The sequence below is a fragment of the Rhizophagus irregularis genome, chromosome 4, assembly GCF_026210795.1.
Source record: "Rhizophagus irregularis chromosome 4, complete sequence".
Taxonomy (NCBI): domain Eukaryota; kingdom Fungi; phylum Glomeromycota; class Glomeromycetes; order Glomerales; family Glomeraceae; genus Rhizophagus; species Rhizophagus irregularis.
In genome coordinates this window covers 275905-290056 of record NC_089432.1, presented here as the reverse complement: position 1 = coordinate 290056, position 14152 = coordinate 275905, and the positions used below count along the sequence as shown (strand labels likewise).

At 24.6% G+C, this 14152-nt stretch overlaps 5 protein-coding genes across 5 annotated transcripts; 2 read left to right on the top strand and 3 right to left on the bottom strand.

Annotated features, from left to right (window-relative positions):
* Nucleotides 1–892: 892 nt before the first annotated feature.
* On the top strand, nucleotides 893–1954 carry OCT59_023441 (uncharacterized protein; the record flags this gene model as incomplete). The annotated part of the gene is made up of 1 exon (XM_066134693.1): nucleotides 893–1954. One exon carries the CDS (start codon nucleotides 893–895, stop codon nucleotides 1952–1954), a length of 1062 nt encoding a protein of 353 aa, XP_065990791.1.
* Nucleotides 1955–2484: 530 nt separating this feature from the next.
* Nucleotides 2485–3854, top strand: OCT59_023440 (uncharacterized protein). Its single transcript, XM_066134692.1, has one exon. The coding sequence runs from the start codon at nucleotides 2577–2579 to the stop codon at nucleotides 3486–3488; it is 912 nt and encodes a 303-aa protein (XP_065990790.1). The 5' UTR covers nucleotides 2485–2576; the 3' UTR covers nucleotides 3489–3854.
* A 436-nt stretch (nucleotides 3855–4290) lies between these two features.
* On the bottom strand, nucleotides 4291–4872 carry OCT59_023439 (uncharacterized protein; the record flags this gene model as incomplete). Its single annotated transcript, XM_066134691.1, has 2 exons — nucleotides 4291–4580; nucleotides 4746–4872. The coding sequence occupies 2 exons, from the start codon at nucleotides 4870–4872 to the stop codon at nucleotides 4291–4293; spliced, it is 417 nt and encodes a 138-aa protein (XP_065990789.1).
* A 1966-nt stretch (nucleotides 4873–6838) lies between these two features.
* OCT59_023438 (uncharacterized protein) lies at nucleotides 6839–7391 on the bottom strand (the record flags this gene model as incomplete). Its single annotated transcript, XM_066134690.1, has 5 exons — nucleotides 6839–6849; nucleotides 6924–6992; nucleotides 7054–7113; nucleotides 7183–7227; nucleotides 7322–7391. The coding sequence occupies 5 exons, from the start codon at nucleotides 7389–7391 to the stop codon at nucleotides 6839–6841; spliced, it is 255 nt and encodes an 84-aa protein (XP_065990788.1).
* Nucleotides 7392–10491: 3100 nt separating this feature from the next.
* Nucleotides 10492–11750, bottom strand: OCT59_023437 (uncharacterized protein; the record flags this gene model as incomplete). Its single annotated transcript, XM_066134689.1, has 1 exon — nucleotides 10492–11750. One exon carries the CDS (start codon nucleotides 11748–11750, stop codon nucleotides 11139–11141), a length of 612 nt encoding a protein of 203 aa, XP_065990787.1. The 3' UTR covers nucleotides 10492–11138.
* Between the last annotated feature and the right edge of the window lie 2402 nt (nucleotides 11751–14152).

The following is a 14152-nucleotide window of genomic DNA, read 5'->3' as shown; positions in this document are numbered from 1 at the left end:
TATAATGTCAATATTCATTTTTTCCGATAATTTGAATATTTTTAACTACAAATATCCTTTTGATTTGTTATGATTCTTCTAACAACTATTTGGTTTTAAATCATGTTTATTTTTGTTACCTGCTACGTTTCGAGTCACCGCAGTTTATTTAATATATTCAAGTTAATAAATAGCGTATTATTCAGAGTTTAGTAAAAGAGTTTTGTGTGAGAGGAGTCAGAGGACTACTTGAACGGTTTGTGGGAAAATTTTCCAGAATTTAGAAAATAAAAAGATATAATTTCAAAGTCACAGAGATCTTATTATTGAATTTTTGGTTTTTTTTTTTGATAACTTCGTATAAAATTTCAAATTACATAAACTTTATGTTTGCTTTTTTTTTGTATGATTGGAAAACGAGACTATAGTACTTTAGGAGTTAGATTATTGTCACGTGAAATTTCCGGTTATAATGCCGCGCCACATCTTAAAATATCTTGATAAAATTAATCCCGCCTGAATTTTTTCGAAAAGAACGGAATTATTTACAGAAAATTTATAGGTTTGATATTTATTAAGTACATGCATATACATTTCTGGGTGTAATATTATTTTTTCGTTCCAGGCTTACCTTGTTACGATAAATAGTTAATATTTAATAATCACCTGTTACATTAAAATTAAATTACATTATATATTCGGGCTGGGTTAATTCGACCGGAGATTTACAACTTTGCGTAACCTGTTTATAAACAAGCTCGTGTAAAAATGATTTGCAAAAAATTGCAATAATTGTGCTACTGCGGTGCTACCTGTCATACACTCAAATAAATATGGATAAACAAATTACATACATAATTTAATTACTTTCCCCTAAAATTTATTATTTTTATCGACGTAATAAATCTTCGAAATGCAAGATAAAAAAGAAAATTATAAAACAAATGAAAATTATAATCAATTATCAAATAAACAAGAACTAAAGAAAAATTTAGATAATTTAAATAATAATAATTTATTATTATATGAAGAAGAATTATCACAAATTATTCATTATTTTGATAAAATGAATATAAAAGAAATAGAACCCACAACTAATAATATTAAAGAAAATATATTTGAAGAAGATTTAAATATTATAATTGATGAATTAGTAAATTTTATTTTTAAGGAAGTAAATGAAGGAAAAGGAGAAAAAGCAAAAAGACGAAATGTTCTTAATTATATTAATAATTATAAGACAAACTCACAAGAAATTTATAGTTGGCTTTTAAATAATCAAAATAGTTCAAGCTCCATTTATTTACTTGGATATTTTAATTATTATGAGATAGAAACCAATCTTAATAGACAAAAGGCATTTGAATTATATAAAATGATAGAATTAGAGAGTAATATAGCAAAATATGAACTTGCTAACATGTATATAGATGGAGAAGGTATTGATAAAAACTATGAAAAGGCCTTTGAATTATCTAAAGCATTAGCAAAAAAAGAATATTCAAGTGGAATAAACCTTTTAGGATATTGTTATGAAAAAGGGATTGGAACTGATGCTAATGAACAAAAAGCATTTGAATCATATCAAAAAGCAGCAGATTTAGGAAATTCACAAGGAATAAATAACTTAGGGTGGTGTTATGATAGTGGAATTGGAACTAATTCTAATAAGAAAAAGGCATTTGAACTATACCAAATAGCAGCAAATTTAGGAAATTCATACGGGTTAAATAATCTAGGATGTTTTCATGATGGCGGAATTGAAACTGTTGTTAATAAACAAAAGGCATTTGGATTATTTAAAGAAGCTTCAAGTTTAGGGAATGAGTTGGCACAATATAATCTCGCTTTAATGTATGAAAGTGGAGATGGAACGAAAAAGAATGTGGATCAAGCAATTTATTGGTATAAAAAATCCGCTGATCACGGATGCCAGGATGCTCAAAATAAATTAAAGGAATTTTTAAAGGATTAAATAATTTCAATTTTTTGGTAATTTCGTTTGGAAATATATATCTGACATATAAGTAAGTATTATTACTATTTTTTAGTTTTATTTTATGATTTGTCAAGTTTAAATTTATTAATAAAAATTATTTGTTACATGGAATGAGACTGTGAGGCTGAATTTTATTTGATCCAAGATTTAAATAGTAGATATTTATTTAAAATTGTAAAGGTTATTTATATGTTGTGACAAATTAATTAACGCAATACGATATTATACGCCGAATAATTTATTTAAATTTGCATCGTACAATTTTGAAATTCGAAAGTTAACAGCTGCGAGAAACCAAAATGAATTATTTACAGTTTAACGTTATTTACATTTAAATATGTTAGGCTATTGCTGCGGTTCAAACGAGAATATTCGAAGTGATGACGGCATTTTGTCATCCAATCATTTGAACGTGGTACAGAAGTTGATCTGCGTAATTGTCGTAACTGTGAAACAAATAAAAAGGAATTTAAACGAATAAAATTAACATAAATTTTATTCTCCTGCTTTTTCCGTAGTGAAATTATTTTTACATACAAATAATACTAAAAATAAATATTACAAAATTAAATTTATCCAAATTTTTAATAAAATAAATATGAAAGAAATAGAACCTACAATTCAAAATATTAATAAAAATATATTTGAAGAAGATTTAGGCATTATGATTGATGAATTGGTTAATTTAATTTTTAAGGAATCAAATGAAGGATATGAAGAATATACAAGAAAAAAAAATGTTTTTGATTTTATTAATCATTGTAGAATAAACCCACAAGAAATTTATAATTGGTTATTAAATAATCAAAATAGTTTAAATTCTATTTATTTACTCGGTTATTTTTACTATCATGGAATCGAGACTAAAATTGATAAGAAAAAAGCTTTTGAATTAATTAAAAAAGCAGCGGATTTAGAACATAATGTGGCACAATGTGATCTTGTTAATATGTACATGGATGGAGAAGGGATTGAAAAAAATTATGATAAAGGTTTTGAAATGTCTGAAAAATTAGCAAAAAAAGAAATTATATCTGGAATGAATAAATTAGGATATTGTTTTGATAATGGGTATGGAACTAATATAAATAAGGAAAAAGCATTTGAACTATATCAAAAAGCTGCAATATTAGGGAATATTAAAGCTCAATGTAATCTTGCTTTAATGTATAAGAATGGAGAAGGTGTTGAAGAAAATCATGATATGGCTTTTGAAATATCTAAAAAATTAGCGGAAGAAAATCATCCAAGTGGAATGAGTTTGCTAGGATATTTCTATAATATTGGAATTGGAACCGATGTTAATTATCAAAAAGCATTTGAATTGTATAAAATAGCAGCAATTTCAGGTGATTGTTTAGCTCAATATAATCTTGCATTAATGTATGAGTATGGAAATGGGGTTGATATTAATATAAATCAGGCAATTTATTGGTATGAAAAATCTGCCAATCAAGGAGATAAAGATGCTCAAAATAAATTAAATAAATTAGAGTTTTTTAAGGAATGATCTATCGATAAATACGATAAATACGATAAATACTCTGTTGATTATTTACCTCAAGAACATTGGATTATCCGTTACATAATGATTGGTTTGTGATAGTTAATAAATTGTAAACATTATATAATAAGAAACAAAATTTTGCCTTTTAAAATGTTATTAGTTTAAATAACAGGCTCACTGAACTTTATTATTTTAATATTATTTAATTTTCATAGAGTAATTAATTTGTTAGAAGCAAAATTCTAGTCCGCACAATATGGCTTTTTTGTTACCCGTATTATTTATTAACTAACATCTTTAGTGAATTATGGATGAATGTATCTAAAAAATTATTAATAAAAAGATGACACCATGTTTAAGAATGTTCATTAAAATGAAGTATAGATTTAATAAAAGAAATTCGCTATGCTGAATATACGTTCGTTCTATATACCAATTATCTTATTATTGTGAAATATTATAACGCCTGAAATAAGAACTATTGGCTTTACTAAAATCAATTAATGAATTAATATTAAGAAACGAGTATTTGTGGAAAAAAAGTAAGAATGATGTAAAAAGACAAATTAGAAATTGGGATTCTTACTCCCGTCAAAATTAATCTAAACTGAAAATTATTTATTAAAATTTTTTTAATTACTAACGAAACTACTTCTAATTATCATTTGGTGTTAATAATGCTGTAATATGCTAAATATGTTAATATTTATGAAATCTGTGACGGTAAACAGATATTTGATATAGAAAAATAAATTTTATGATAAAACAATGAAACAATCAATATACATGTATAGCGATAATATATTCATTCTTCTAAAAGTTCTTCTAATTTATCTTGGGCACATAAATATCCTTGTTCAGACTTTTCATACCAATAAATTGCTTGATGCAAATCTTTTTTAACACCATTTTCGTACTCATACATTACAGCAAGATTATATTTAGCATAACAACTTCCCAAATTTGATGCCTTTTCATATAATTCAAACGCTTGTTGCAAATCAACATCGGTTCTAATTCCATTCTCATAACACCAACCTAAGTTATTTATTCCTTGTGAACCTAATTGTACCGCTTTTTGATATGTTTCAAATGCTTTCTGTCCATCAATATCGGTTCCGATTCAATTTTCATAGCACCATTCTAAATTATTTATTCCATATAAATTTTCTAAATCTGCTGCTTTTTGGTATGATTCAAATGTCTTTAAATTATTAATATCTGTTCCAATTCCATTTTCATAACAACGCCCTAAGTTACATAATCCATCTAAATGCCTTAAATTCGCTGCTTTTTGATATGATTCAAATGCTTCAAAATCATTAGTATTTGTTCCAATTCCATTCTCATAACAATATCCTAAAGTATTTAATGTACTTGGATTCATTCCTTCTGCTAATTTTTTTAATAATTCAAAAGCTTTAATATGATATTTTTCATATTTTTCATTATCTTTTTCATAAATGCAAATATCAATTGAGCTGCAGCATTTTCTAATTCTATTGCTTTTTCAAATAATTCGAACACTTTTTGCTTATTAATATTGGTTTCAATACAATGATAATTAAATATCCAAGTAAATAGATAGAATTATTTGAACCATTTTGATTATTTAAAAGCCAGTTGTAGATTTCTTGTGAATTTGTCTCATGATTATTTATATAATCATAAACATGTTGCTTTATTATTTCATATTCTTTCTCCTCATTTATCTCCTTAATAACAAGATTAATTAATTCATCAACTATAAATGTTAAATCTTCCACAAATATGTTTTCATTATTATCTTGAATTGAAGGTTCCACTTCTTTCACATTTATTTTATTAAAATGTTGAATGGTTTGAAATAATTCCGCACATGATAAATTCTTTATTATGGTTTTTTATCAACATTTAGTTGCTGCTGTTTATTTGAAATTTGAAGATCGTTATCTGTTTGATAATATTTGTTGACAAATTCCATTCTAGTATTATCGAAGAATAAAAAAAGTTTATTTTATGAATAATTTCATTGCTTTTTATGTACGGAAGTATTGTCATACAATGGAATTATTGAGTAGTACATCAATCACAGAGTTTGTGAACGAAATAACATGTATATCTCTCCTTTTTTAGATTATGCCGGGAGGCGTTATGTAAATTTATGTAATTCTTATCTCGTTGCACATTTTGCAGTCTGCGGGAATTCGGAATGCGTGATGCCGCTGATTTGACGCCCCTTGCTTTTTTTTTTATTTACCGATTTATTCAATTTATTTTCTTTAAATGTTAATCTCTATATAAATCTATGTTATTAGTTTTTTTTTGTATATAAATATCATGATTTTTAGGTTCGGATCAGGATAGGGTGATCACTGATCAGGGGCTACAGTAGGTGCATTTTCCCCCCTTTATTTTTATTTTTTTATTTCTTTTCTTAAATATTTGTGAAGTATTAAGGCCGAAAATTGTTGAAAGCACATCGCCAGTATATAAGATCAATGAAAAGATGTTGAGATTCCGATACTAATAAAAGACCACCAACTGATGAATTCTTGTATGTTGGTTTGATTATTATCAAAAGTGGAATATTGGAAGAATATCTTTCCTGGTAAGTTAATAATTTATTAATTCATACTAAATTATTTTATTATTTCTATCTAATTTTATTAATTTAAATTTTTTAGATAATGAGCCTATTACTAAAAATCATAACATTATCTTGTTATATATGTAGAAAAATTGATTATTCGATTATTCTTGCAAATTAAATGAATTTTAAATCAAAAAGAATTAAGTATAAATTAGTAATATATGGAGAAAAAGAATATAATGATAATGCAACATTAAGTGAAAATTTAGGTATCAAAATATTCATATAATTTTTCTTAAATCTTTAAAAATTTATTTTGATGAGTAACTAGTAATCTAGTACGTTTAAGTTCACAACTTAAACCCTAAGGCTGTTGGCTGTTTGAGCAAATTGAAATTCCTACTTTTATGTTATAGAAAAAGAATTTTGATGCATCGAGTAATTTACAATAAAAATTTTTTATTAATTATTATGAGAATTATGTATTTTATTATATTTTGATCATGCAAATACATAATAATAAATTTTATAGAATTAACAATTGTAAAAAATTGAAAACAAATTTTTTAATATAGAACGTGTCACAATATCTTGTTATACTTTCATGAGGTCATTTAATAATTTTAATAATTTGAATAAATTCATTAAAATTATTCAAATTACAAACTAAGAATTTTTACTACTCTAGTCTTAGTGTTTAAATAATCCAAGATAAAAAATAAATAAATAAATAAATGATGATAATTTAAAATATATATAAAAAACATTGTTAAATTATTATTCAAAATCCACCTAAAGTTAAAAAATAACAAATTATAAATTAATTATTTGCTTTAAAAAGAAATTTACTTTATTTAAGAACCTACCATCAGGAATTTCCATTTCATCCTGTTCTTCTGAATGAAGATTTGGATTATTATATACTTCGTCATCATCTATAAGAAATAAATAATTAAATTAAAAAATAATATAAAATTAAATTGAAAATTCGCATACCATCAATATCACCAATATTTTGTCTTTTCGTTCTTTGTTGAATTATTTCTTTTTCATCATCTAAATTTTTAAATTAAAGCTATATTAAACAAATATATTGACAAAATAATTTTTACTTTTTTTGCTTACCATCAATATCAATATCTTTCCTTTTCATTTGTTGTTGAATTATTTCTTTTCGTCATATTTTTTTTAAAATAAAAGTCACGTTATTAATAAATGGAAACTGATACAATGAATATTTTTTTATTTCAACTTATTTACTTACTATTTGAATTTATTCGTAAATTTGTAAATTCTTTGGGTAATTTTTCACTATCACCTAAAATTAAGAACATAGGAATAGATTTTAATATTTAATCTATTATTTTAAACAAATCACCTTTAAAATATTTATTAATAATTTCTTACTATACTGCTTATTTTTTCCATTAAAATCGTTAACTAAAACAAATATTAATTGTTAAATATTATTATATAATACTTCAACGCTATATAAACATTAAATACAGTACTTACTATTGTTAGGAATGTTAAAATCATACAATTTACTATGAAACACTATTAGTAGTAAAATTAAAGTATTAAGTATTTTAAAAACTGGATTATTATAAAAAATTGTAGAAATTATTATTTATACGGTTATACCTTCTTGTTCTTCTATTATAATATAAATTCAAAAAAAGATAATATTAATAATATATTTTTAAAATAAATACATTCATTAATAAATATTATATACTTATACCTTCAGTTGCATTACTTGGTTCAGGTAGATTTCCAAAGTTGTGAATTTTACTTGTAAATAATCTGCTACTCGTATAATTTTCTTCTACTTTATTCATTCCTGAATTATCTATTTCTGATTTGAATAATTCATCTGACATATTTTGATAATTTAAATTAATTCTTAACATTCTTATCTCAAGTGCATTAGCGTCAGGTCTTTTTAATGGATCAGCATCCCAACATTCCTTCATTAAATTATTATATTCTAATGGAGTTCCTGGCACAATTTTTGGTCTTATACCATTAATAACATTCATTACAATATCATTTTCATGTTCATAATTTATAAATGGTAATTGTCCAGTTGAAATTTCCCACATAAGAATTGCAATACTATAAATATCAGGTGCAAAAGTATATTCTCTTCCAACAATAACTTCAGGTGCTATGTAAGGAAGGTTTCCATATATACTTGTTGAAGATTTATCAACAGGTCCACAAAATCCAAGATCACTGATATACCAATGATCATTAAATTGTGAATATAATATATTTCCAGAATGCAAATCTCTATGAATGGCTTTCTCATCATGAATATATCTAAGTGCAAGAATTATTTCATAAGTAATATATATTCTCTTTTTCCATGTAAGTTGATTATGATTTTGTTGTAAATATTTTCTTAAATCTATATCCATTTTCTCCATTACAAGAATATAATTTCCATTTGATGGATCTTGTGTTAAACCAAAACATTGAACAACATCTGCCCATTTATTACTTATAGTTAAATGTGATTTAGCCTAAAAGACAATAATTTGTAAAAATACTAGTGCTAATACAAAAAATTACAATAACTTTATGAAATATAGAATACAATAATACAAACCTCTTCAAACCAACTTTGTTTTGCACTTTCAACATTTTCTAATTTTTTTAATATTACTTTGAAATTTCCAAATCTTTTTAATTGTTTTTTTTCATAATCCCATTCATCATAATCTCCATTAATCCAATTTGCTGTATAAATTTCTGAGAATCCACCTTTTGTTAAATATTCAATATTTTCTAAATTACTATATGGGATCCATTCAACTATTTTACTTGGCATGAGTGATTCCATTTGACATTCCTGTATTAAATTATCAATATCATCATTCTCGGATGTCCAATTTGAAAAATTTTCTTGCAAATAATTTCGAACACAATATTCACAATATAATGTGGCTAAACATTCTTGGTTACAATTTTCACAAATTCTTCTTGCACCATCATCATCCATAACTTTATCCCGATCATAATTTTTAACTAATTTTCTTATTGCATAGATTTTTTCATCATTTGTAAGAATTTTATCAGCAAGGACTGTTTGTCGTTGAAATTCAAATTGTTTGTGTATATCATTGTAAATATTAGTATCTGTTAATGTTGTTGCTCTATTATTTGTTGCAGCAATTAACTCATATCGAAGAGTGGACATAATGTATTCAATAAGAAAGAAAGAATAAATGACTTACTTTAATTTCGTTCACTCGAACTCCGTGATAAATTAGTAAAATGCAAATTTTTGATCAAAATTTCATGTTGTGCCCACATAAATTTTGTGACCTTGAGGCGTAGTATTTTACGCCTCACAACCAAAAAAAGAAAAATATTACTACCAATTTATTATCGTACTTTCCATACTTTATAATATGATAATTTAAAATTAAAAATTTTATTTTATTTTTTATTTTCAGCGAGTACAATTTGTGTTTAACAAATTTAGTTGTCATACTTAATGAATAGATAGTATCCTCATTAATATTCAAATAATTTGGTAAACAAAGTCAATGATTATTATTCAATATCTTACTTAAGAAATCAATATAAACATGATTGATGAAAAGTCAATTTAGTTATTTTCAATTGAATTTATTTTAAATAAACAACGTGGCGAATAATTAACATGAAAGATTATAAGAAATCATTCAATTTATTATTTTCTACTAAAAAAGAAATATCTAAGAGAAGAATTTCTGTAGAATTACAATTATTATTTTTTTTTAAGATGTAATGATGGATCGCAAATATAGGTTTAAATAAAAATATACTATGGTTTAATATAAAAAAATAAGTTTGAATTAAAAAAATAATTACGTAACGATTTAGTGTAATAATAAATAAGGAATAGATCAGGCGCAAGTATTATCATGTGGTACTCATATTATGACACGGGTTTCATGTTACACAATTCAAATTATTTTTATGGAGACTAATTCTAAACGGTAGACAAATTTTTTTATATATAGATATTATTTAGATATTTCATAATCAAAACTTATTAATATAGATAACCATTTTTTTAAAATGATAATAAATAATAGAAAATTTCTAAGTTTACACGGGGTGTTTGTACACGGGTCATATAAATATAATTTTTAATAGACTAATTTTTTGTTTTTTAATTTGAAATTGAATGCTACCGACATTATACTCTTTTACTTTTTATTCTTATTATATTACAGATAAATATATGTATTTTCACCTGCTCTGCAAGTTTACTTAAGGCATTAAAGAAGGTTTTGAATGCCGTTTTTAATCTACTAATATGACCCGTGTTTAAACACCCTGTGTACAAATAGAAATTGCCTAAATAATATATCATGAAGTTCAAAAAATCTAAATCAAGAATTTTTTTTTAATTCCATTCAAAGACAACTAATGAAGTATTTTTTAATTATCTCCTTCACTTTATATTTTTCAAATAAATCTATTAATTGATGATATTCTTTCAGGTTAATAGAAAAAGGATTGTATCCTATTGTTAACAGTATAGGATTCCTATTTTTCCAATTGTCAAAAAATAATTTAAAATCTTCCAATTCAAATCTCTTGGAATGAAACTTAAATTTAAATAAACCAATTGGTGCTGACTTAGCTAATATAATAAACAATTTATCCCAACTAAATGTATTAATATATCTATCATATATTTCAATAATTAATTCATTTAATAATTTACAATTAATTAATAAATTTTCAAATTCTGAAATAAGTGAATTAGTATTATTCATTAATGATATTTTAAGATATCTAAGATTTGGACAATTTTGATATATTGCTTGAATAAGCCTTTCATTATCAATACCATTATAAGTTATATCAATTACAGTAAGATGCCCTTTTGTGCTTTCAATTAAATTTACTAAACTTTTAGATGGAGCTCGATGAGTCTTTAAATTTTTAAATTAGGTAATGATAAATACTTTAAATAATCTAACTCATTCCAGCATTTAGAATGGGTTATATTAAATTCTAAACTTAATAAGTTTGAAAGATATGAAGAAGTTTTGTAATAGGTTTCCAATCCATTCTCAAATAATGGAAGTATCAGCGTGTCTAATCAAAGATTCCTCAAGAGACTTGTAAAATGATTTATTAGTATTTAATCCATTATTGTAGTAATCATCAGTGAAATCAACATAATTTAGTTTTTTTTGTACTTCAATTAATTTAATGATCCAAGAAATATCGGCACAGCAAGAGACATATTCAAATCTAAATTTTTTAATCGATTTGCATATTTTAGCCAATACTTTCATAACATTTTGATCAACATCACCTTGGCAGTAAAAGGATTCAAGATTTGAAAAGCAATGTTCGGCCCCTGAAATATGATGTAATTGATAATCATAATATTTTTTATATTTATCTTGGATAAAAAGATGATTAAATTTTGTATTTCTATTTTTATTAATAAATAACTTTAATATTTCATTTTTTGTAACAGACGCGCTGGAATTTTTAATAATTCTTCTTCCAAAAATTAAATCTTCTATAAAAGATATATCTAAAAACTTCCAGTAATCAATGTAATTAAATAAAGGACGTTGATATGTTTCTGTGATACTATTAATATCAATTCCTAAATTATCTCTTGATTCTTCCGATAAATGTAAAATTATTGTCTTAAATAATTTATTCATTGAACTGCTATAACTGTGATATTGACCAGGATTTTCCCATAAAATAGGTACCACTGTTTCACACCAAGTTTTATTAACAAAAAGACATGAATAAAGTGATTTTTTATCATGCTTTAATTCTTTAAATATTAAAAAAAGTACGTCTTCGTTGAGTTTTGACTTTTTTTTTATTTTTTTTTAAAAAAAAAATCCCGTACGTCCTGTTTTATATTCATGAATAGATTTGTGCAACAAATATTACGTAATTCTTGGATATAATTGGATGATGATTGACATTATATTTACACCAATAAAATACTTTTTTTTTTCTGACGTTGAAGATTATTGGCCATTAGACTTATTAATTTATTAATTTTGAATACATTTACAAAATCTATATATTAAATAGGATATTTTTAACTTTTATTTAAACCTTTTTAATATTTAAGCATTTTAATATAATAATATTCAAACTTTACTAATTATAACAATTTACAAATGTAGCATTAACTCTTTACGATAAGATATTGCAACTGCAAACGCACTTTACGTGACTGCTGTGGTTCAGGCATCTGCGCAAATAAATTCTTTCCATTTACTATCATATTCTATCGTCCATCAATGAATTGTAAAAGAACTTTTCATGATACCGTTACCTATTTACATAGAAACAAATAATGCTATTTTTCTTTTCTACATCCTGTTGAAGCTCAATTTCGAGAAAATTTTATTTAAACGATTAATCATCAAAGGGAAAAATAATTTCGCATGATATTTGATAAAATCGGGTATCGATCATTTCTGTTTATTAGATTGGGTGTTATGATCCTTTAATAAACATGTAATTGAATTTCTTTACAGTTAACAAATAATGAAAAAAGTCATTTATTGGTCGATAGAAAAGACCCTAAGAATAAGATGAACGAGGTTAGTAGTCTGTGAAGACATGGTTTGAAATGTTAGTTGCGTTCGCGTGTAGGAGTATGATGTGCTTTTGCAACGCATGTGGTAGAGCTTGTTTAAGGTTTGATTGTATTAAGACAATTGAATCCTATAAATGCATGAAGGAGAAAGGTTCACTATGTTAAAAACTTGTTGTGAATTACTTGTTTTATTTTTCTTAAAAAAAAAATATATTATTGGTGCAATTTTATAAATAATAAATAAAAAAGAGTTTTTTTTTAAAAAAAAAAAATTTAAAAAAGGGATGATTTGAGACCCTCCAGTAATCTAATTTCAGGCTACATTGTTTGAAAACGGTGATAAAGTATCGTTTTAATACTTATTTTTTTGTTAATACTTTCACGTGAATATAAGTGTTTACTTGTTTTTTGTTTATTTAATTTTTTTTATTTTTAATTTTTTTTTATATTTTTGCCTTTTCCAAATTAATAGAATGACGATTTTTCATAACTAAATTAAGGGTACTTACTAAATTAGTGACTTTTATACTTGTCGATTATAAATTATTATAAAGTAATATTGTAAATAATAGTTTAACTTGTATCGTAATACATTATAAAAAATTTCTTATAAAAAGTCTCGTAAAAAAGATCGTAAAAAAAAAATATATATATATTTAGCTGATTTTTATATAACAAAAGAAAATATAGAACAGCATTTGCATAAATTTTAATTTATTTTTAATTATTATATTATATTATATTATATATTTTATTTTTTATCTCTTTAATTGGTAATCAACAAATTAATATGCTAAGCGCAATTGTCTCCCTTGCATCATACCATCAAACTTTTTGAAAAATTAATATCTTATTTGTGAGTGCGTAAAGTACTATAGCAAATCAGATTAGGAAACTTCTGAAAGTTACTGTACAATCAAAAAAAAAAAAAATTCTGGAAGAAACTTATCATTCGTCTTCATGTTATGGCAAACTCTCGAAACTTTCTAAATTTCAATGTTTGGGGCAGAGATATGAGAACTACATATAGTTATCTCCCGAACGGTAATGTGATTAAGAGCGTTCTCAAGCACCTCAATTGATAGACTGATGAACGATCTGATTGGCCAAAAAAATATCAGAGAGTTACCATTTTGATGAAAAAACAAATGAGTCACCTTTTTTCTTCAATGATCTACAATTGATAGAGTATGCTCAAGCTCGTTCAAGATTTTACATATTTTTTTACAACACTTTTCTCACACTCTAAAATTATGAAAATAATTATCTGAAAAAAAAAATCGTAACCAAATAAAATCATGTAGCTCAAAAAAAAAAGCTTTCTCAAGCTTTTAATTCTATCGATATCTCTATTGATTGTGATACTTGAACACAATGACATCATCATTCAATCACATTGAGGGAGATGCTTGAGAACGCTCTAATACGCCAGCGGTTACTCTTAATATTAATGGACAGATTTTGCCGCCTCAAATAAGCGATTTCAATAGTCCACAAATC

Excerpts from the sequence above, each read along its gene's own strand:
- OCT59_023440 (XM_066134692.1), top strand. The coding sequence starts at position 2,577 with ATGAAAGAAATAGAACCTACAATTCAAAATATTAATAAAAATATATTT.